This window comes from Colossoma macropomum, unplaced genomic scaffold (assembly GCF_904425465.1).
Source record: "Colossoma macropomum unplaced genomic scaffold, Colossoma_macropomum, whole genome shotgun sequence".
Classification (NCBI taxonomy): Eukaryota; Metazoa; Chordata; class Actinopteri; order Characiformes; family Serrasalmidae; genus Colossoma; species Colossoma macropomum.
The window spans coordinates 22,354,970-22,379,334 of NW_023494796.1; the positions used below are offsets into that span (position 1 = coordinate 22,354,970).

The 24,365-nt window shown below is 38.8% G+C and overlaps 1 protein-coding gene across 1 annotated transcript in view; it reads left to right on the forward strand.

The window, feature by feature from the left end:
• The window catches only part of LOC118816636 (neurexin-1a-like), a 524,474-nt gene that overhangs the window by 487,325 nt on the left and 12,784 nt on the right, over positions 1 to 24,365 (forward strand). The window contains exon 23 of the mRNA XM_036583126.1: positions 13,224 to 13,302. Within this exon, the coding sequence (XP_036439019.1) occupies positions 13,224 to 13,302 (79 nt within the window). The remainder of the gene's footprint in view (positions 1 to 13,223; positions 13,303 to 24,365) is intronic.

Genomic DNA, 24,365 nt, shown 5'->3' on the forward strand with positions numbered 1-24,365 from the left:
TGCTAATTACTACTTTATTAAGCAGTAACTAGTCTAACTTAAACATTTCAAGTGCACTATTGTTTGTTTATTATACATTATAGTCCTTTGTACAGTAGTTTAGGTTAGTTATTACAGTCTTGTAATAACTGCTAACTAACTGGCTTATTGCTACTTTATTAAGCAGTAATACAGTGAATTAAGCATTTACTTGATAATCATACATCGCAATCTTTTACACACTATTTATTGTTATGAAAAAATCTAGCTAGTGCAATCTGACAATAATAAGCACCTTTCCTGCCAAATCTATATTTAGATGAGGCCTGTACAGCAAAAATTAGCAAATTCTCTTTAGACTAAATTTATCTTTATTTAGAAACATAAACATTGTGCAAAGATAAGTTCCCTTAAAATCCAGGCTTATTACATACTAAGGCTTACTATCCAGTAACTACAGGGACTTCAGTGCAAACTGGCTGAGTTATTCTTAGGTTATAGAAGCGTGTAATAAAACTTTGGGCCCTCCGGTGTGAAGATATATAGATACAAATAGAAATAACATAGAAATACATATAACATAGAAATAAAAACAATCTGGAAACTGCTTAATTCACTCTAATTATTGCTTACTAATGTAGTACTGAACAGCCAGTTACCATTCGGTGGCTTGATCAAACTTAGTAAAAGCATTATAAAGGCATTATAATGTCCTCCCATAATGATGTGTTACCAAATTCATGATCCCTATCTCTTCAGTTTCACAGTACAGCAGAGCTCCTTGGGATTTCTACTTGCTTCTTACTGTTCTACCCATGTCTTTCACTTTCTTTCATTTCCTCAAATTGGTTCCAGTGTGGTAGTTGACAAGTTAATTTTTGCTCAAACTGAAAGACTTCCAAGTTTCTCTTCAACACACCCAAACCTTCAGCCTCTAGAGTTCTTATTGCAACTGAAGCTCAGTGGTGTTTTCCATAGAACTAAAAGATTAATCGTTTTAATATTGAATTCACAAATTTTCAAATTGCAAGAGCTGCAATTTTTATTATAGTCTTACGGTCAATCATCAGCAACATTGATGTGATGCAAGTTTTAAGTAGGCAAATTTTAAAAATAACATGGAGCTTGTGAACTGCTGTGACATCACAACCACAAATAACTGGCAGGCTGGTTCACTGTGTTAACAGTTCAAGTCTCAAGCCAGGAAAAATATATGCTGGTCTTAGCCAAAATAAGGCCCTTACCTCACTTTATACCTTATTTATAAACAACTGTAATCACAATATTGGTCAGAAAAATCACAATTAGATATTTTGCCAAAATTGTTCCGCCCTAGTTTTGCACATTACAGTGGCATAACTTCAGCTTTGACATTACAAAATGCATGAATGAGTCTAGCCATGGCATGTGAACCTATCAGAGCCAAAGGCCATGGACAGCTTTACTCTCAACCCCCACTCATTTGTGCCACTGCTAACAGGCACTCACACTTCTGCTCTATTTTTTGCATTAGATCACACTCTTTGCTGCTTATGCAGCAGCACTGAAACACAAAAGCACAAAATCCCCACAAAATATACATGCAGACTTTCGCATTGCAATGTGTTAGCGCATTAGCAGCACAGAGATGGAGAAAGAGGGAGAGAACAAGGTGTAGAACCTTCAGATGCCTCCGACGTCCTCCTGACTTTCAGCCTTATTTCCAAAGAGCTGTGCAGCATGCCAGCAAGCATTCATCACATTAGACTGGAGAGTAAACAAGAGACAGAGGGTGTGTATGTGTGTGTGTGTGTGGAGGTGGGTGAGAAACACTGCTCTCCTCTGGGACACTCAGACAGGTCACCACTCACAAGCAGGAGCTCCCAGCATGCCACCTTCACTGAGCTCTACGGGGAGTTGGGGAAAGAGAATACTACGGTTCACTTTCTGACGGGACGCTCTTTTACCCAGAAAGTGCACCAGGCATTCTAATTGACCTATTCACGCTCCCACAAATGCATTCTTTCATAGCAACTGTTGCAAAGTTGGACTGCTTTAGAGATCACCGGCAAAATCCCATTCAACATAATGAGAAACTGTAGCACACAACTCGGCCTTTGTAAAAACGTCAGTGTAGGGTACGTAAGGTAATGAGTTTTATATGATTTTGTCAAACAGTATAGGGTCAAATATATTTTTTATCATAGCACAGTTGTAATAAATGAAATATCTTCATGAAAATAAGGGCCATATTTGTGCTGTGCATGCATGATTTCATCCTCATTAAGCATGAGCAGTTTCAACCATAGTGCTGAGCAAAAGTCAGAAATTGCTTTCAGTCAAACTATTAAGTACAAATCATTCGTTTTTCAGTGTCAGAAAAGAACAAATATTTAATGAAAACTTGCGCAGAAGTCTCAACAACTAAAAAACATCACTGTTTTCAGTATTTAACTCCTGATAAATGTGGAAGGCAGTGGTGTACGCACAGTAGCTCTAAATCCAGAATGAATTAAGTGAACAGCATTTATTTAATAGTTTTAGACTACAAGAAAAAATCAATGACTTTTAAAATAAAACTTATTCAATTGATTGTTATTATTGTTTTCTTGATGTTTAGTAGTGCTGTTATTGTGTTCACTGTTGTCACTATTCATCTTAATAATTGATATTTACAATTATTTCAGAGCTACGAAATAAAACAAATGAAAGTCAGACTATTGCCTGTATAGTGTAGAGCTTGCTTAAAGATTCAATAACTTAAAGGTCAGAGACTGAATAACATTAAAAATAATGGATATGGAAGGATATGGAAATACTGTGCATTTTAAAAGGAATATGTGGCGAATATCAGACTAGAAGAATGCACAATTTCATAAACAGGTTTCACTTATGTTATTATCCTACAGGCCAGTTTATTGGGGCAATTGTAACAAACAGACACCTTGTCTGTATAGACGTACTGTGGAAAATATGAACTTTTTTGTTAGTAGACAGATTAAAGAAACGTATAGAAAAATCTAATTTCCACCTACAGTTTCTGTGTGGTAGTACAAAAAAATGTTACAATTAACTGCTGTTGGAACAAAACCTTGCATCTTTATTTTTGTCATTTTTTTTAGTTTTTGACAATTTGAAAGTACCTGTTGACCTTTCCGTTTTGTGAACATTTTGCAATGCATAGGCCAAAAGAAGTGACCCAAAATGGCTTGAAAATGTCTGGTTCCTTTGACTTACATTAAAAGTAAAGTATGTTTTTTACTTCTCTTGTCAAGTTACTATTTGGAGTTATGAGGTTTCGTTCAGACAGCAGCGAATGGTAACCTATCCTAACTGCACTAACATTAACATGGTAGCAAAGTTACTATTGTTGTTTCCAACCCACCTATTTTAAATTAGTTAAAACAACATAGTCCAGCTCAGTAGTGTAGCATTTTAAACTGGAAACTCATGTTAAGTACCAACTCTAAACAAAGTGTGCTGCGATTTCTCATTAGGTTGAATGAGATTTGGCCAGTGTTCTGTAAAGCTTCTCAAGAATCTTCCAAACTTCTAAACTTTTGTTGGTGGAGCACGAGCATTGCTCTTTAGAATTCCTCTAAAACAAGTATCATCTGATGCTAAAGAGGCCAAAACTGTACCTATGACGGTTTCTCCGACTGATAAGCTGGGGGTGTCTAATGGCAACCCTACAAAATCACAGAGGGTTCCTCTCTAGACATGAAACATGGTCCTGTTAAGGGCTGTGATTATTAATCTCAGCCGATCGAAGAGCAGCGTGACAGGGTTGTTAGCGGTGATGATGGGTGGCCCTGAACCTGGAGCTTCACCTGTTCAAATCACGCCCTCCATGGCTCAATCAGAATCAAGGTTAGCATCATTCAGCTCCCGGGCATTCAAACTTTTATTTTCAATTTGTCAGGCCTGGCATTAAAAGATTTATTGTGGCAGCATCTCGTGCCCATGCCCTTTTTCACAGACAGCTTTTAGGAATCGATTTTCTCCAAGCAATTAGTCATTTTAAGGGCTAAACCGTTGTCCTTTTACCACGACCACAATGTGGCCACCCTAAGTGGAAAAGCATTCACGTTCTCAAAGAAGAACCTTGAGCTTGTTCCCTTGAACCTTGCTCTTTGATTTACATTATTTACCTTGAAATCGGAGCGATTCGGAGTTCTCGCGACCTCTCGACTCTGCTAAGTACATCAAAATGAGGTGCGAATTCAGCATTGCGGCACTGAACTTTGAATCTGGGAATGCGTGATGCATCTATTTCAGCTTGGAGTCGAGGCAGATTAATGAGCACTATCGGTTCGGTCTGCCAGCACGCCGCCGGTTCTTTAAGAAGTGCTCAGATTAATGAGGCCAGACCTGCTTCAGGCCCCGCTTCAGAACCCTACCTAATGTCTGCTAAAATGCAAACTTTGCTTTGGTCTGTGTCATAGCTTGGCTGTTTCTAAGCATTTTGAAGACTGTCAAAGACTGAGCGGTCATGTTTCTACAGTATGTCAGCTGTTAGAAGTACTATTTCAATGTAACTTTGTATTTATAAACACGTAATTACATTAATTTTATAGTTGCACAGTGACCTTTACATTCTGAACAGGCTTGTGTCTGCACTTTTTTACTTTTTTTGTTTGTTTCAATGTCAACAACAACAAAAAAAGCCAAAATGTAAAGATAATGTAAATGTTTTCTTCCTGCAAACAAGACTATGGAAACAATAACTTTTCATTTAAATCATATTTAACACATCTCCACTCTATAAACACACGTGGTATCGATTGAAAGCTATTTCAGTGAACTACATGTCAGATGCTTCTCCAGTGTGTCTGAGCTGACACCTGTTATCCGGTAGCTGTAGAACCAGGTTTTCACAGACGTGAAGATGTTGCAGCGTATTGAGAATCGCAGCTGTTATTGACCATCGTAAGGTCAAGGTTGCTTCCCCCAATGCAGCCATGCTCAGCAGCATGAGTATGTATATGTTGTGGTTATTGGCAGTTTATAACTCTGGCCCACACTTATGAAATATGGATGAGGGTGGAGGGTCAGCGCTTTGATGAGCCGGGTCAAAGACAATGATTCGGGTCATACAAAGCTGTCAGAGAGCATCATTAAGATGGAGGATTGCTACGGAGTGGAGTAAGACTTGAGTGAACACGCTGAGCAATGTGTTAGACCTGCAGAGCGGCTGTCAGGACATTGAGAAGGGGCTGCGTGAGCATTTTATGAAATAAAATACAGAACAGATTCAATAAAAGACTTTTAAGGACCTGCAGTCTTGACTGACATTATACGAGCTTTGCTTTGTTCACTTCTCTCCCTCACCTTTACATTAATCCTTTAAAGCTGCTCTCTTCTTTTTTTGATAACACAAGAACATGCAGTGCTTGCAGTGCTTCTGTAACATTTGGTCTAACAAAGCCATAGATCTTTATTGTATATTACAAACTGAAAGTTGAGCCAGAAAATATACAGTATGAATTTGGAGAACCAAAGTTAACATTAAATGTAGGCAAAGAAGAAGTAGTACAAGTTCAAGAGGTAAAATTCTTAGGTGTTACGATCAGACAGACAGTAGATTATCATAGTCAAAAACATATCGAGAACATAATTTAAAAAATGGGAAAAGTCTTATTGTTACGTTGAACAAGCACAGAAAGACGCTCGCAGATCTTAAAAACAAAAGTTGGTTTAATGAGAGCACACTTGGGAGAAAAGGGCAGAGTCAGAGCAAATCCAAAATCAGAATCCAAAGACAGGCAAAAAGTAAAAAAAACAGAATCCAAAAGAGTGATAGTCGAAAAACAGGCATTGGGTTCAGAACACTAGTCATGAAATCAGAAGAGAAACGCTCAGTAAACCAGTAGAGTGGCAATACCTCACAATGAGGAGAACAAACCAGGATCCTTTTAAAGTCTAAAGCAAATGAACACAGGTGTGTTGCATTAGTAATCGGGTGACTGTGAACGGGGCAGAGGCCTGTGATTGGCGGAAGGGGTGACATCATGATGATAGGAATTAGGGGTGCAGGAAAAAAACGATTCTTAGATGCGGACGTGAACGATTCTGAATCGATTCACAAATGCCAAAAATCAATTTTCTAAATATTCAATTTATAACGTAATGTTGACGGAACGCAAAAGGCGGAACTTGGAAGTGCGGAAGTGCAACGCCCAGACAGTCTGTGGCGGCACATAACAAAAACACTACTGGATGAGCGAGAAATCTGACCGGCTCCCTCTGCATTAAAGCCAGGTCAGGTCAGGAGTCACAACACAAATGATAAGAAGAGCCATTTTGTCCTTACAACAAAAATCAAACCACCTTGGGAGCCACAACATTTAATGTCCAGTATGTCTCAGTGTGTGCTGATGTCCTAGTATAGGCTAAACAATATAAACGAAAACGCAGATTTACTTCGCTCTGCTTTAAGCTTTAGCTCAGCTATAGCTGCTTTCCTCCCATCTCCACCAGAAAACTTTTCCTCAGAAGTTGATCAGTTTCTTGTTAAAAGTCTCTCAATGTTCGACTGTTTTACGAGGCTGAAGTCGCTTCTTATTCTCCAGTCTCTTCTTCGAATTTATCCGTTCCTCCTTAAATTTTAACTGAGGCGCCGGATGTAAATGTGGCACCATTTAAGGTGGAACGGGAGAGTTCGAAAGAGAAGCTGACTAAAGGCTTCGAATAACGCGTCGCTGCTATGTGACCTGCAGTCTGCACGCCGGTTCTCAGTCGTCTAAAGATATTTAAAAGTCCTGGAACGTGTTAGGCAAGGGAGGAGAACCTGGAAGTGTGACACTTATTAGTAATAAGGAGATGTACAGCATTTTTAACACAAGGTCACTAAAACTACTGTGTCACTAGGACTATGTAATTTAGACTACTGTGCTTAAGGGTAGAAGAAAGGTGGAAGATGATCCTTGCTCAACTTGAGAAAAATACTCATGAACAAAAAAATACAGTAGATCTTTATGATCAACTGGTGCATGTAAAAGGTAGAGAAACTAATACAAGATATATGACAAAAACTATTTCAAATGACCTAGAGCAAAAACTGTGTCGAACAGTAATTTATAGAGGACTGGAATTCTTGATATTGAGTGTAAAATAATGTAAAAAACTGATAAAAGACACTGTTTAACAAATTTACAGATCAGTTAGGCAGACAGGTCATTGACAGTTGGAACACTATGTTGGAGCTTCATGGTGGGCAGGGATTGAGTCAGCTAAGGTCTTTGTGAGATATACCAAATTGTGTGTGATTTTTCTGTTTCCAATCATCTTTCTACTGTTATGTTTTGAATTGTCCTACTATTACTATTATTTTCCATTTTTCATGTGTTTTGTTTTCTCTCAGTTTAATTTTGTTTTTCTTTTGTTTTTACCCATGTTTTGTATGCCTTGTTTTGTTGATTGTTATTGCACTATTTTGTAACGTATAATATGTATACTGGGCTCCAGGAAGAATAGCAGCTATCGTGATAGCGTAAATAGCGTAGCTGTTCTGTACCATTTAACCCCTTCTTTCACCCATTTGGAGGTCCCTCAGTTAAACTATGGAATTTTCTTTCTTCAGAAGCACTGATGGAAAATATATGTATGATTTACGAAACTGAAAGTGACCTGCAGTTTGGTCTTCTTAGGTGAGCGAGCATGTTAATAGTCTGTGTACTGAGTTAATGGGCTGCTGTGGCAGTCGTGCATAGCTGTTTGATATGAAGAAAGGTGCAGTTGTACCATCCATTTTAACTTATTTATTTATATATTTCAGACAGTGTTACGAGGGTAAATAATGTTATTTTCTGTACATTAATTAAGAGCGTCTACGACAGTTTCCATTCTGCTAGCAAAATGGCCACTAGGGAGCCTGCAGAAAGAGACTCTATATATATATGAAACATGAGTGGACATGATCATGATCAGTGTGATGAACCACATCCTTTCTTCTTTCAAAGGGGAGAAAAAAGTGAGCTAAAAATAAGGGAAAAATGGATGGATTGATGGAGGGAGGAGTAGGGAGAGAGGGAAGGATACGGGGAGAAGAGCAGTATCGATCCAGCACCTCGGTCTTTGGGCACAGTGCAGCGGGATCTCCCGCCAGGAAAAACAAATCACATCGGCAAAGTGATGGATGTGGCGCTCCAGGATCCGCCGGCTCTGCCATCTGGACGACCGACACTGTAGATCAGCCTCATGCTCAGCAAATTAAATTTACATCCACTGCAGCCTCCTCCTCCAGCAGCTCGAAGAGGAGAGAGACACACAGAGACCCTCATGTTAGGCACACACCCCTTCAGTACCACCACTGCTCATCACACGCTCTCCATATCTCTCTAGAAGAGAAGGAGCCTTTTAAAAAATGGTGCGTAATTCACTGTTGGAAGTCAAGAAAGCACTGTTGAAAACTTTTAAAGGGTTCATTTAGTAGAAAAAAATGGAAACTAAACTGCCGAACTGCATAATTTCAGTTTGTCATGGCTGTGATGTCACAACCATAAACACATTTATACATGTAAGCCCATTTAGACTACATCAGTTCAGCAGCTCATTACCGTTTAAGGGATGTGGAGTGGAGTTTCGGCAGAAAGTCTTGGTTATTGGAGTGAAGGAGGTGTGGGTAACAATTAAACATTGTAATATTCCAGACTACCAGGAAGCAAACCTATCATTGCAGCCTTTCAAAAGATCCACACACCCAAAAGAATAAATGAGGCTTATTTTTCTGACATTCCTGAGGATTTCAGTCTGAACTTGCCAGTTTTTCTCATGCATTTCATTCCTTTTTTGAACAAGGCATAATACTGAGCAGCCAATCAAAACAAAGTCATTTGCATATGTCAGTCTTAAAAGTACAGTGTGTGTGTACATATATATATATAGATATATATATATATATATATATATATATATATAGATATATATATATATAAGGGGAGAGAGAGAGAGTTTGACATCCATTGATTTTGTATCCTTTTTTTGTCTCATACAATAACCAGCATGCATTATGCAAGTACATCATACCAATGAGACAAATAAATCCCCCCACTTTTAAGATATATCAAGATAGATTTCCTAGTCTTTAAACTGGAAGATCTCGTTAGAGACTACTGTCCTACCACTGTAAGGATTGTGATAAGCATTTCTACAACAGATGTAGTGATGGTTAAATATTTTATCTTGGCTGCAGTGCTGAGCTGGACCAGATGGAGACCTGAACCATGACAGTAGAAGCACTCCGTTACTCACCCGTATGAAATGATAACATCTGAAGTATCCAAACAGTCATTCGCCTTGTTAGCTTATGCCAGCCAACTCTGCCTCTTGAGGGTTTCCAGGTCTATTTCTACAGCTTTAAAGGTATTCTCTTAGTACAGCCAATTATTAAGCTGGAAGGAAGGTGAACCAGAATAAACCACTGCTTCATGCCCCTGGGCAGTGCTACCTCAATAGCTTTACCCTTGGACATTCCTTTCCTCTCCGCCAAGGATAGTAAAATTAGGTTATCATTTACCGTGATGAGCGAGGCAGATTGTGCATGGCGAATCAACGATGTTAAATGAGCACCTACAGCGTCACACCGGGTAGTTACACCAACTGTCTCTAATGTACACAGTCCGTGTTAATTCAACAGTGGTCATTTAGCTGTGGGATTGAACAGAACTTGTCAAGACTTTGTACACACTTCAATTCCAAAAAAGTTACGAGAGTATCTGAAATAGAAATGAAAACAGACATTAATGATTAGTAAATTCTGGTTGACCTATGATAAATTGAGAACAGTACCTAAACTCAATATTTCAAGTTTTACCTTATTAACTTTATTGACCTTATTTATTTATGTATTTATTTTATGTATTTATGGGGACTAAAAATACCAATTGTTTCTTCTGTTGTATAAGTCCTTACCTGTGTAGTCGTACATGCTTCTTAATGCCCCACATGTTTCCAATAGCAGGCAGGTCTGGACAGCAGGCAGTTCAGCCTAGCACCTGCACTCCCTGGTCATGCAGCTATGCTGCTGTAACACATGCAGAATATTTCTAGTCATTGTTTTGTTGAAATAAGCATGGATGTCCCTAAAAAAGATGCTGTCCATAAGTGTTTACATCCTTCGTTGTGACGCTTTCAAAGATACCCACTAATACATACCATGACAGACTCTGACTTTTGAACTTTATGCTGTTAATAATATGAATGATCCTTTCAGAGTTAATGGTGCTTTAACAGATAACTCACTAATACCCCCGCTATACCATTGACAGACACTAACTTTTGAATGCTGGTAACAATATCAATGGTCCTTTTCTTCTTTGGCCATGACCATCATTTCCTTAAACAATCAAGTTTTACTTATCAGACCACAATGCATGTTTGCTCTGTGCGTCAGCCCACTAGAGATGAGCTTGAGCCCAGAGAAGTCGGCAGCGTTTCTGGATGTTGTTGACATATGGCTTACGTTGTGCATAGTACAGTCTTAACTGACATTTGTGCATTGTTGATTTTTGTGGATGATGGTGTGTGAAAGTATTGCTGAGCCCATGTGGTGATATCCATCACAGAAGCATGCTTGTTTTTAATGGAGCACCCTTCGAGGGATCAAAGGAACAATCAGTTTTGGTTTCCAGACTTACACTTTACGCACAGAGACTTCTCTGGATTCTCTACATCTTTTTAAGATATTATGTACTGTAGAAGGTGAATACCTAAAATCCTTGCAATTGCTTGTTGAGGGATGTTGTTCCTAAACTGTTGGATTACTGACTGCAACATTTTTGGCACAGTGGCAAGCCTTAACTTTTATACCCATGATCGCATTGCCTGTTTAAAATGTTAACATTTCACATTTCCTAGTAAGGTAAAACATGAAATAGGTGTTTTTGTACTGTTTTCATTTAGACACACTTCAAAGCATATTTACAATTCACAATCAGTTTTCTATTTCATGGGTTATATTACAGGACTGTAGTATTTCCTGCCTAAATTCATTTGTAGCGGAACAGTGTCTCCACATCCGTTCTTCTACATTACACAGACCCTGGACATTAGGTTAATTGGCGCTACCACAGTTAGAATTGGTTACTGATGGATCATCTGAATGTGAATTACACAAGGCTGGATAATTGAAGAACCTCTGACCTGAAGGAGGAAAAATGGCATCATTAGCTTAACTGGGATGGTTAGAAGTCCTTATTGAAGAGCGCTTCTTTCTGATAATAAGCCATTGTGGAATTCAGTATGGTTCTTTAATGTTCAGGCTATGTTGCATGACCTGACTCTATGAGAGCAGGCCAAAGAGCTCATATCTGCCAGTTTCTAAGTCCTTGGTATGCAGAGGCAGCCTCTGAAACAGTAGTTGTTTAATGTTAGATCTTTACAGCAGATTTGTCTCGCAGATCCCTAATAAGCCTGCTGTGACTGCAGCGTGGGAGAGTGGTAGAACTTTCCTGGGTCTATCTTCGGAAATATCTTCACTTCAGACTAGGCCTGCACAATCTGGACTAAATACCATATTCCAATTGCATTGCTACAGATTGCGATAATGATATGCTTTGCTATATATAAAAAACAACTCGTAATTCCAGTCAAAACAGCCATGAAGTACAAGTTATTCATGTAAGGTAATATTTATGAGGAGATGAGATAGAAGATAATTTACTTGCATAAAGTCATAGAAAAATAAATAAATAAACAGGAGTTTCCAAAACTCAAACAGAAAAAATGGGACCCCTTTCAACCAGGCAAGACTTGGTAGATCACAAAAAGTCACCATCAAGTAAACAGTACTTTAATCTTTGAGAAGATTTGCACTAGAACATTATTTAGATCACGAAAAGCAGAAAATGCAACCGAATTCTAAGACTATACTTCGGAGGTGTGGAAAAATATCCCAGCAGATTTCTATGGAAAACTGGAAGCTTCCTCAGACTGTTTAGGGTGGACACTGAAAACTTTGACATTATATTTAGTTGTTGAGGTTTCCATGTAATTTTCTATTATATGTGTTTTCTGCTTTTTTTTGATGCTGAAAAGTGAATACATGAAGATCTACTACTTAATGGCTGTTTTGACTGGAACATCTGATGTTGTTCAGGATGCTCACAACGCAACTGAGTGTCTCATGATTTATATAGTGATAACAATTAAAAAGCAACATATTGTGCAGCTTTAAAATTATGCAGTGATCTCAACCTAAAGCCACTGTACATATTTTATCACTGGCATGGTTGGTTTGTCAGGGAATTTCCTCTAAAGGCTTGCCTCACCATTTTTCTTGTGAAGTATTCTAACTATAGCTCTTTATCTCTCACAGCAGATTTCCTTTCATTGAGCATACAGCTCCAAAAAGACTAAATTAACACTTCATAAAAGATTAATTAACATTTTGTACTCTACTGATGCATAACAAACCCACCAGTGTAAAATTTGCACCCACAGTGTCATTTGTAGACCTGGGATAACTGCACACAAGGAGCCCACTTTAACACTGTTGGTGTTAATGTTATATTACTGAACTTGCTGTGAGTCTCAAAGATCAGCTAGATTTTAGTATGAGAGAAAGGAAAGAAACGCAAAGTTTTTATAATCTTTTCAAGTGCAGCAAGACCTACCTTTTAAAAATGTCAGTGACTGACTGAAGAGTTTTAAAATTTTACGTGACTATGATATTAAGATATAAACAAAAAAATATCCCTGAGAAACTGTCCCTGAGTCATATTCTCAGATTTACCACAAGTTTACTATCAATTGCAAAGACATTGTGACCCCTGGTTCCTACCTCCACCACTGTAAAGACATCTTTTTTGTCAAGACACTTGAAGAAGACCATTTTGTTTTACTCTTGTGCCATTTAAACCTTTTAAATAACATGGAAAAAATTCCAAAATAGTGTGTATATTTTGGGGTACATTGGGACTTTACGACACATGCATAAGCATTAAATAACATTTATAAAACAATACATGAACATTTATAAACAGCTTATGCCAGTATCTGCAGGATTTGTATTGTGGACACATGACCCATGGTTCCCATCACCATCACTGTCAGAAATCAATCTACTCTGAATGACTTCGTTCATATCTCTACCTTTGAATTATGCAGCAGTTGTGAAAAATTGGTGGAACTCATTTTAAACTGTTTACCAGTGTACACTCTGAAAATAAACCTCCAATACTGTGTTGTAACCATCTTTTGTTCACTGAAGAGTTTCCTGATCTCACCCTCTCTTTTGCTCTTTCTTTCTTTATTGTTATCCCCAGACAACAGATGACGTGCTGGTGGCGTCCGCAGAGTGTCCGAGCGACGACGAGGACATTGACCCGTGTGAGCCGAGCTCAGGTGGGTTAGGTTAGTCATCTTTTTTATTACTCTATCTCTGGTTGTGTCAGTGTCTCTCTGTGTCTCGCCGACCTGGTGAACTACGTGTCGACTGTCCTGTTATAATTAGCACAACTCTGTGCTTTAGCCCTTGTTAAGTGTAAAATATGGAAAGCATGTGTACTCCTGCAAAGGAGGAGAATTAAAAAGCTATTTATGTCTGAAAAGAGGAATACTCTATGCAGAACTGCTAATGTGGCTAAAAGCAACTGGAGTTTAGTATGCTAAACTGCTTAGCATAAACTGGTTTGCATGCAGAGTGAATTAGTCCTCTGTATCATTTACTCAAGCAATATACACTACTATGTTTGGAATCTCTTGTATCTTGTTGAAGATATGTGTGTATATATACACATTGACAATACCTGAACAAGAATGTAACTACTCTTGATGTACCCACTGTTATAGATGGATTGTTGTAGTACATCTTACGTAAATACACGTTTCAACTTCATGTAATTACATAACTGTATCTTGATAATAGTAACTACACATGTAGCAATTTTTCCAACAAGACTTTTCTGCTTGCAACAGATGTAAAACCTACAATATTAGGGTGCTAACTCTGCGTCTGCACAGGAAATGCCACCTTTCCTAACATTTAGCTAGCTGTAGCAGTATGCTTGTGTTGTGATATGGTAAACCTGGGGTGATTAATCCTTATTAATAAATGTTAATAAATGAAACAGAATATATAAATCAGCCACACTTCCAACATCTCAACCCATTTTCTGCGAGATCCTCACACATTTTGAGCGATGCTCCTTCAAATGAATATCTAGGAGCAATCCATGCACCCGGCCCACTGTATGTTTAGGCTCATTCGCCAGTTATGCCTGATTTGTGCCTGAAACTTCTACAAAAACGCGTTGTGTTTGGAACATGGGGATTAAATCTTGATGCATGACTCATTTAGATGATCTCAATAGATAATAACAGTACTATTTCTCATATAAAAACTTGGTAGTGTTCCCAAAAAACATGGAATACTTCTATAGTATTTTAATCTACACTCTAAAATTATCATGGAATAAAACATGATGGTGTCATGTTATATTAATTGCTTCTCCACAATCACAGACCATTCTGTAGAAAGTGCAGATTGTGAACTTTCAATTGGTATCACATTTGTATTTGTACATAGAAGAGGAGATATTTTATTATGTTTTGAATTGACTGAAATAATAACTATTTTGTGCACATTTTCCACTTTTTCCACATTTCCTGATACGTCAAAATTATAAATACAGATTATCAATCAAATGTAAATGTAATTCAATATAATAATTACATAGTTCCAATTTAACTGGTATAAATGTGTTTTAGGTGATGTATTAATTTACGACGTCCCTAATAAGACCCTCCCAGTGTCTTGCAGCATCTTGCTCTCTTGCTCCATGTGTGAGTTGGGAAAAGTTAAGGGGTGTTATCCCAGATTGGATCAGTTTGAAAGAGAGAAGTGGGACTATTTGAATGATTCCTCCACCTCTCTCCACTCTGCCACAGCTACGTGACTCACAGTAGGTCTCCGCTCTCATTAATTAAGCTCAGCAGCGGCCAGGGGAGCTAGAATTGTGTTGTCTTGCGCGCTCCTCTGTTTACGGGCGCTGATTACACATGACACGCTCCTAGTGCGCCAACTACGTCAAGTGCCTCCTCTAAGGAAAACAAACACTGTTTTTTCTGGAGTGCCGAGTGTTCGACTTCCTGCGGCGCATCAGGAACAACACAATATCCTAATTAAGAGGACGGGCAATTGTACCTAGACAATTGTACCCAGGGATGAGTAAGTGTTTTGACCTGGAAGTGATTTCTTGCAGAAAACGGCTCATTTCACTGCACCCAATTTTAATTAAAGCACGTACATTCGAAGCGTTCGTAGACTGCGTTAGTAAATATTTTTTGTATTTAGTGAGGTTCAGCATGCATGCCACTCATACAGTTTGATTTTTTGATTTTGAAAAGAAAAAATAAGGCTGTTTATGAAATGTACTTTGCTGTTTTAGGAGAGGAGAGGGTTGCATCACAGTTAGAGCCAGTTTCAGGCCAATATCAGCAGAAAAGGGAAAAATGAATTCAACTCATTGCTATAACTAATCTATCCTGTCACAGCACACACTTACATTATGTGATGTTACTGTGTATTTCCTCCTGTGTGGTAGTGGACTGTTTGGCTAGTTTGATAATATTTTGGTTGCTCATTTTAAGTGAAGTACTTCAATTAAAAGCTAATTTTAAAGGCTAGTATTTCTTAAAGAAAAACAAATTGCATTACTATTGGCACATCAGTGTAGAACCCTGACTATTAGAGCTTGGCCCCTTCAATTCAGGCCATAAATGTCAAAACCTGGTTAAAAACATGCTGATTTCTACTAGCACACCTATGGGATTCTATGGGGTACGCTAACAGGCTGATGGCCATTCACATTAAGGTTTTTTTTCGGCAATTCAAGTTTATACACGGACATCTATAGCTTGTAAAAGACATTGTGAATTTACACGAAGCTTGTAACATCTATTAACATATATTGTACCATACATGTAGCGGTTTTAGTTTCCTTCCTTCAGTTCCTTCAGTAATGAGCCCTTGCATAGAATTGCCACTTTTTCCATTTCTAACAACTAACTGAAAACTTGTAAATCAAAAACTTGATGGTTGATTCCTGTCATTTGCTAATTATGTTTGTAGATGAACTAATGTGTAAGGCCTTCAGTTCAGCTCCTGAAGGCCTAACCAATGGGAGAGCTAGCTTGGCTGTACAGAGATAAAACAGAAACAAAAATCCTGACTGGACAATTTTCATTATAGCTTGGTAGCTTGCTTCTCCTGGAGTGTTCAAATGATGTACCTTTACATATCAGCATCTAGACTGACTTTAGTCTTGAAATCTGGCTATTTGAAGTGTTGAATTCTCAGTACCCAAAACTGAATCATATTTCTTTAGGAAATCTGACCCTTTTGTATTTGAAGTAAAACATTATATACACATCCAAATATACAAAAAACCCACTCAGTGTGCGATACTAATCTCCCCTCTATGACCACATACCACCTTAAAGGAAGTCTGCCTGCTGGCTCCTTGAGAGAAAGAGATTACAATCAAGGCCTGCATGGATCAAAAGTGGGATGAACAATTAAGTCCAAAGACTTACCGCCCCTTGCGCTGCCTATTGATCAGAGCATAAGCAATAAGCCCCTGCACCAAATTAATGTCTGCCCCACAGTAATCCAACATCTGTCTATCTGCAGCCAACATGCGTCTAGGTTGCAAGCTGAGAAGATAAGTAGGTGTATCTGTCCCTTGTCCCTGAGCCTGACAGATGGAGATCTGCTTTCTGAAGGAAAACCTTCAGACCTGCTATTACAATTTTTTTTTACAAAGCAGCAGATGAGCTTGTTTACTTTCGAGAGGATAGTAGCAAGTGTTGCAGCAAGCGTATTGCGCAAGGTCAAAGGAGGGCAATGTGGAATGCTTAAATGCTGTCGTTTCCTCCACGGAAAAGCACAGAAACATTTCCACAGGGCCACCTGGGTGATTTGACACCAGCTGCCGTAGGTTGTGGGGGTTGACAGGCATCTAACAGCATATATTGATCAATATCTACATTCAGTGCCACTTGCATGGCTGGCAGAGCAGCGCATAGCATTTTCCTGATTCCCTGCTCAAAGTGTGAAGGACTGGATCCACTGCCACCGAGAAGGTGTCTCAGGTTATCCTGTAGTCTCGGCGCCCTTTTCCAGGCTGAAGGAGAACATCTCTCTTTCTGCACGAGTGAAAAAGTGGCCTTTGTTGGAATTCTCAGTAGTCCTGGAGTACCTGAGAATTGTCCAATATTGCCCAGGGTCCAGAGGGATTCCGATCAAGCACAGCCTTTACTTTCTAGAAACTCTTCAGTGCTCAAATTGTCACTTCGATAAATGCCTTTTTCCAACCCAAAATTGCTCAGTCCCCAGCCACCTGCAAGATAAAGCAGGCTTCCGCGGGTACACACATACCCCTGGCTGCACGTGGGACGAAGCAATGGTAAGATGTCATGGTGGCTTGCTCGCCCCTCAAGGTCAGTCCAGCAGGCTGTAGATCATACATGAGTTCTCCAGTGGCAGAACTATCAGCGATCGAGTGATATTGATCCCCAGCCTTATTTGTCACTGCGCTTTATTTCTTTTACTGCGGGCCCTGCCGGCAGAGCAGACTGGAGCTAATCTTCCAGCAGGACCCAGATTAGATCACACTGCAGCAAAACTGAACCTCTCAGCTGGTGAAACCAAGAACAGGAAATGTAGGCTCTGCCTCCAATACGTTTAAGGATAGGAACAGGGGGACATAGATAAGATACAGATAAGTTTTAAATCCCAGGTCACCACTATTAAAATACCCAGCAATAGACTGGAATGTGCTGGGAAGATTAATGTGCCATGGTTGTATGAGCTCCATGGTGGAACCGCAGATGAACAATACTTGGTCCTGTCAAGTGCTAGCCTTGATTAGCACAACTAAATCTGATTTTTTTCTGGACCTAGCTAACTATGGTGGCTTTTTATCTAACATATTCTTTTGTGTTGTTTTTTATGTGTAGTGTTGATGAAGCTTATAAGTATTGCATCTAAAGTACACTGCATGAGTGAGCTCAGCATAAGAGAGAAAGAAAAAAAACTGCATTAGTGTGCTGTATAGCTCTATGCTTTAAACTACTTGGCGTCAAACATGCTGCTTTTTTTCAATACCAGCATCCACCTTCACAAACACACTAAGTTATCTTTTTTTAACATATTTATATTTTCACTTTTCCCTTTTTTCTCTTTGAACAGTATAATCAACCAATTAAACAAATGTTGAACCACCCTCTAATACCTGAATAGGGCAATGAAATATTGACAGCAGGCAGTTCTGAGGTCTGTCTCACGTTCTAGAGTTCTGAATTGTATACTTACTGGTAGGCATCACAATAGGTTGCCAATCAGTTCAGGTAACTACCAGTGAAAAATCCAGGACTAGGAACTGGATCCAAATTCAAAAATAAGCTGGCAAATAAAAAGCCAGTTTTAGCCTCACCAAACCTATGTGCTGCACACAGGCCCTTCAGGACTGCAGTTCGCCAACCCTGCTCTACTTCTTCATGTTCGATATTTGACGTGTAATGTTTTGAACATATTAAAAATATATGTAAAAATATTGGGGCCAAGCAAAGTAAACATAAATCCTGAAATTTCCACCCATCCAACTTCCCAGAGATGAGGGCCTAATCAACCTGGTGCTAAATTCGGTTGAGCAGATGATTCCAGCATGCTAGATTAAAACTGTTTGAAGGTAGTGAAAATTGTTAAAAACCTCAGGGCCAGGGCCAACAAGTGAGCCCAAAGTGTTATCACCCATTTCTATAACCAAAGAACAGCTGAACTAGTTTGAATTAAAGTCCCTGTAGTTACTGAATAATCAGCCTTAGTATGTAATAAGCCTGGGACTTTAAGGGGTTAAAATTGAGTAGTGGGCTGTGAGAACCCAAAGCCGACGAAACCAAACAAATCAAACACAACCAAGCACTTGGGTCCCATCGAGTTCAGATAAATGGCAGAGAAAGCCTCTTTGGTTCTCAGAACATTTCACTGAGAACCTCAGCCAGAATAGCTTTTATGCTGTCACACAGAACAAACAAAACGTGAACAATCTTCATCTGTTCGCTCCAGCCTGAGCCAACACGAAGGGTGGTCTGATCCGTGAAATGCGTTATGGCCCAAGGTGAGGACAAGAATGGAATAGTAGTAATAAAACACTGTGTGTCAGCTTGCAGCAAGGACCTAGTTTTCTGAACAGAAGGCCAGGCGCTTCCAGACAACCCTAACGCTAATTCATGTGATAGAGGTACACTGCTATTTCTAAGAGTTTCAGAAAATAGCTTGGAGAAGTCTTTGGAGTGATACTTTTTATTTGACAGGCAAGTCATTTCAAAATCTTTATTACAAGTAGTGGAATAATAGACATAACTGTTTCCTTTATTTTATATGTGATACATGTACAACAAAGCAGTTTCCACTTTGACGGCAGCATCTTGTAATGTCACATTTGACTGATTATTCCTTAATGAGCTCTTTTACAGCAGACAGTGGCAGAGAGGTTAATGTCATGCTTAAGCTGGACATATACAGAGAAGTTTGTGTGGAGTCAGCAAGTGTCTGCAGTTAGAACTGCCTGTTTTATGGGCCAATAAAAAGCGCAAGCTTCTATAAACACAGCGGATTGCTCCATCTAGACCTCGCAATGGTGAAACGTGTGCAGAAACAGTAATGAAATCCTTAAGCCGCAACTCTTTCTTCTGTCTGGTCAGCAACCTTGCTGTGCTGACCTCCTCTCAAATATATAAACAGAGAGTGATTAGGGCTCCCCTAATTTCCTGTACTTGAGGTTTTGGCCATATATGACTAACTGTTCGACAGCTATGAGCAAAGCTAATAAAAAGAATTACGCTTTGAATGGAAAAAATTTAGTTTAGATGAACAAAAATGTTTTACATCACTTAAAACCTCAAAAACACTTCAACTCAATTTCTACACTGTTCCACTTTTAACAGTTTATCCAGAGCGTCCCCCTTAAAGCAGCAATATGTGAGATGACACAACCTGTCGAATTCATACTCCACACTCCAAACAAACGGGCAACATATCACCAGAAAGTTGTGGTGTCCACCCCTATTGTAAGAAACAAGGAAATGCACAGTCCCTCCTCCCTCTTCACTCCTCACTAAATCACTGTCGCTAAATATCAGGGGTTACCTATTAATGAAACAGTCAAGAACAAGGTTTTACATCAAACTTAATGCCTTTACTCACCAAGAACTGTCTCCAGAGGTGGAAAGCAACACTTTAACTTTTGTTTAGCTTCTATTGAAGTCACTTCCTTTTCCTCCTGCGAATGTGGTTTCTTAGCGGGAGCAGGAGGCAGTGGTTAAAGTGCTCGCTTGCCAAGGGCTTCAGCCATTGTTATGTTTACTCGATGCTACAGTGAGTCACTATCACCTCTTGAGGTACAAAGCGGTATGGGCTGGGGCTAGCTGGTTAGCATGCTAACTTCAGTAAATATCTCTGCAATATGACACATACACGTCTCTTGACTTAATGTTCTTCACATTATGTTGATAATTTTAGCTCATTTTGGGATGTTTTAAACTCAAAACCCAAAATGCACCTTTAACAAACAGACTACACAGTACTACTAATGCTTTGTTACTGTTAGAGTGTTCTGTTTCATACAAGTCTGTCTACTGGAGAAATCAATCAATCCATGCCAACCATTCAAAAGTACATTCATTTCCATATGCGCAAGATTGGGCACCACTGTTCAAATGACTTGTCTGGTGATTTTCTAAGTGAAAATAAGTGAACACATCATCTACAGCGAACACACTTCTGCACATTTTAATGCACAACTTAACTGCTGAATTTAACATATGGGGGAAAATATGGCCTGTGCAAAAGGTATGGCACATTTTCTAATTAATGTTTTACTTTTCTCCAGTATGATAAACTAGATATTTGCAGGAAAATGCCATATTTAAATGTGTTCCCTGCAGAGGATGTGTTAATTTATTTCCACTTAGAAAATCTAACAAAACAAAACATGCAGTTTGACCGGAGGTGTTCGCATACAACATTAAACAACAGTAAACGTGGCTCAGTTGAAAGTTCCTCCTCGTAGTAAGCGAGCGAGCATTGGGAAGCCCCCTTCAGGCATTCTTATGCATTAGCTTCCCCACACACTTACTTTGTTAGCCTAGTGCTTAAAGGAAGCTCCATCTCAAGGACTGTGAGCTAATTAGCGAATGGAGCTGATGCCCTAGTGTGTTGTGGCTGGGAGTGATGCTGCTCTCGGAGCGGTGACCCGTTCAAAGGCTGATCTACTCTAGAGTGGCGGGGGCTGACGGCCACTGATTACGACCAGGTTTTGCACTCTGCTGTTGAAATGCTAATCTGCACTTCTTGCTAACTGAATGCAGGGGGGTCGTGCAGGTGCCTGGAGCAGTCTAACTTAAGTGGGGTGCTAAGCTGTGTCGAATGAAATGTCACACCGTGCACCACCCACACACATAAACATGCGCACACAACGAAGAAGTCAATTTGGGAGGTCTACATCTTTTTGGTAACACATTTTGGTTTTTGCTGAATCGTTAAAAAAGATTTGAGAATCAATAATATTTTTATACACATCTCTGCTATAAACGAAAACATAAACTTTGTTTTGAGCATCTACCAGAGTGAGCAGACAGGGCGAATGCGCTAGAAAAGTCTGGTAAGTCAACAAACACAATAAATTCAATGCAGTTCCATGTTATGAGAGCCAGACAAGCTTTCCAAGCTAAGCATTTAAAAATATATGATTTGATTAGTGAAAATATTTCTGACTACAACGTACATCTGATAATATAATAATAGTTTAAATATATTTTATTTACATAACTCTATACATTTTTGTTGAATCTGTGAATAATGACTAGTTTGAATTTTTATGAGGGAAAATTAACTTCTCTTATTGTTTTCCTTTGGGCGCCTTATTTAGCAGCATGTTACAACTAACCCTGCCATGTGGAGGCTGTACATTAGCCTGGCTAGCTCTCACTGTGAGTTGTAAGTTGTTCTAAATAATTGGCTAGGAAAATTATTTATTATTTATGAAAAAGGTATTATCATTATACTGACATCAACAAGTATTATATTTACAACCTACTGGGTGCATTTCATGTATACTAAGGCGTCCTAGGCCTAAATTGTGCATCAGTCTGAGCAGTTAACAACACTACTAAGCATTTAATGGAGCGTTCATCTTGGAAACCTGCTGGCAAAGTACGAGAGATAACCGTGGGGGGGAATCCATGCTAATGTTTTCAAACAGATCCCCTGCTTCCCTGCGTCTGGTCCACTTTCTGCTGCTTTCACTCTTTCTTTACATTACATTGCATTACACAGCATAAACGCCATGTATGAGAGAGTGGGGCACAACCTAAGATATTTTGTTTTTTTAGTCAAATAATTTTCAAATAAATATTTTTTATTCAAACTACGCACCTCGTTCGTTATATTATCACTAGTTACAGTCATCTATAACTAGGCAGAAGCAGAAATGTTACTCATTGTTTTTCTTTGGGCATCTTAGTTACTCTGTCAAAACTACCTCCACCATGTGGGGGCTGTACTTTAGCCTGGCTAGCTCTCACTGTAAGTTGATTATATTCTTCAAAATAATGCTACATTACAATTACCAATAGAGATTGAAATAATATGAGTGTGAATTCTGTGACCTATATGCAACTCAGTAATCAAGAAACATGCATGATGAAAAATATTACTTTTAGGATATAAAAAAAGGTTCATCTTAAGAAAAATTATTGCTGACTGAATCCACAGAGGATGTTGCTTTAGGGAGCGCAAGATGATGACATAGACTGGCTTTACATGGTAAAACTTACATGCAACTGGTTGCATGTTGTGAATTGCATGCAACTTCATTTCTGTGCAAGTTGACAGTTACACAAAGAAATTTAAAAACAATGTTGCAAACAACACAATCAGTTACTAAACTAAAAGCATGTAATGTAATTTTTCCAGCTGTCTTTGCCACAATAACAACATTCTAAAATAACAGCAGGCTAACAAAATAGAAAAAATGGTGGCACAAGCAGTCATGTGAACAGTGGTTACTGTTAGCTGCCAAGTTTAACTAACTTAATTAGTCATGTTCTCTTTTATTTTCTTCTCCATTAATCCAGTGAAATCAGTGGTTTGAAATGATGTTGGTCTATGTGATCACATGACGCATTACTGCTGTTTTGCTTGACTGTTTCTTGAAACTTGTTTTACAAAGTTGAGACAGTTGCAACTGTTGTGGCTGAGTTTCAAAGGAGTAGCAGGACATTTTACATTACGCAACTCAAGAGAACTTGAACTAAAGTTGCATGGAAGTTTCACAGTGTAATGCCAGCCTAAAAGCATATCCTGCTTCAACCTGTGTAACTGTATAAAATGCCAATGTTACAGTTTACCGTGTTAGTTTGTGCCCTGCCCTCCCCTACTAAGACATACTGCAAATGCTATGAGCCAGATTCTGTAAAATCTTTGTCATAAGAGACTGCACTGTGTTAAATCTGTACCCCTAGTTTATTTGTTGCAAACTAAAATGAGCCATGGAGCCATTCTGGAGAAACAATGGCTTCAAATCTTTCACTTGTTTGAGCTCCTGCATTGAGTTACACATTAACTGAGCCCACTTATAATACTCAGACACAAAGCATCTGGACGTTTTCTGACATTTTTAGATAAATAATGGCAGGAATGAATGCCAAAAAAGAAAACAGACTTGATCGACTGTCTGTGTCTTTGTACAGAAAACACATTTAGGATTGCCAAAGGGAGCAATTTAATGTATCCATATCTGCATGGAACAGAGACATGATATGCATGTATAATGTTGTTTGTTACAGAATGATACATGATGATGCAGTAGCAGGATCTGAAAAGGCTATGCTACAATGCAGTTGCGTGAGCTGTCTTCATATTCCCTTTATCATAGCTTGTGGTTAAATTAATTAATTACTTTTACCTATATCAGTATTATTATTATACTGTTATTACCAAGTATTAAATTTACAACTTACTGGGTGCATTTTAGTATGCTAAGAAAATGTGTTACGTCTTCCATTTTCCTTAGCAGGTAGCACCAAGCTAGCAGTTTGAGCAGTTCACACCACTTCCGAGAGCGTTTAATGGGGCGTTCAACTTGGAAACATGCTGGCAAATTACAAGAGATAACAATGGGGGAAATTCATGCTAATGTTTTCAAATGGATCCCCTGCTTTGCTGCGTCTGTTTCACTCTATGCTTTATGCTTTCACTCTTTCTTTACATTACATTTACATTTTTATGTTCACTCTTTCTTACCCAATTAAACAACCATAGCATAAACAGTCCCCACCATATATGTAAGAGGCACAACCTAAGGCATTTTGTTTTTTTGTGAAGTATTTTTAAATTATTTGAG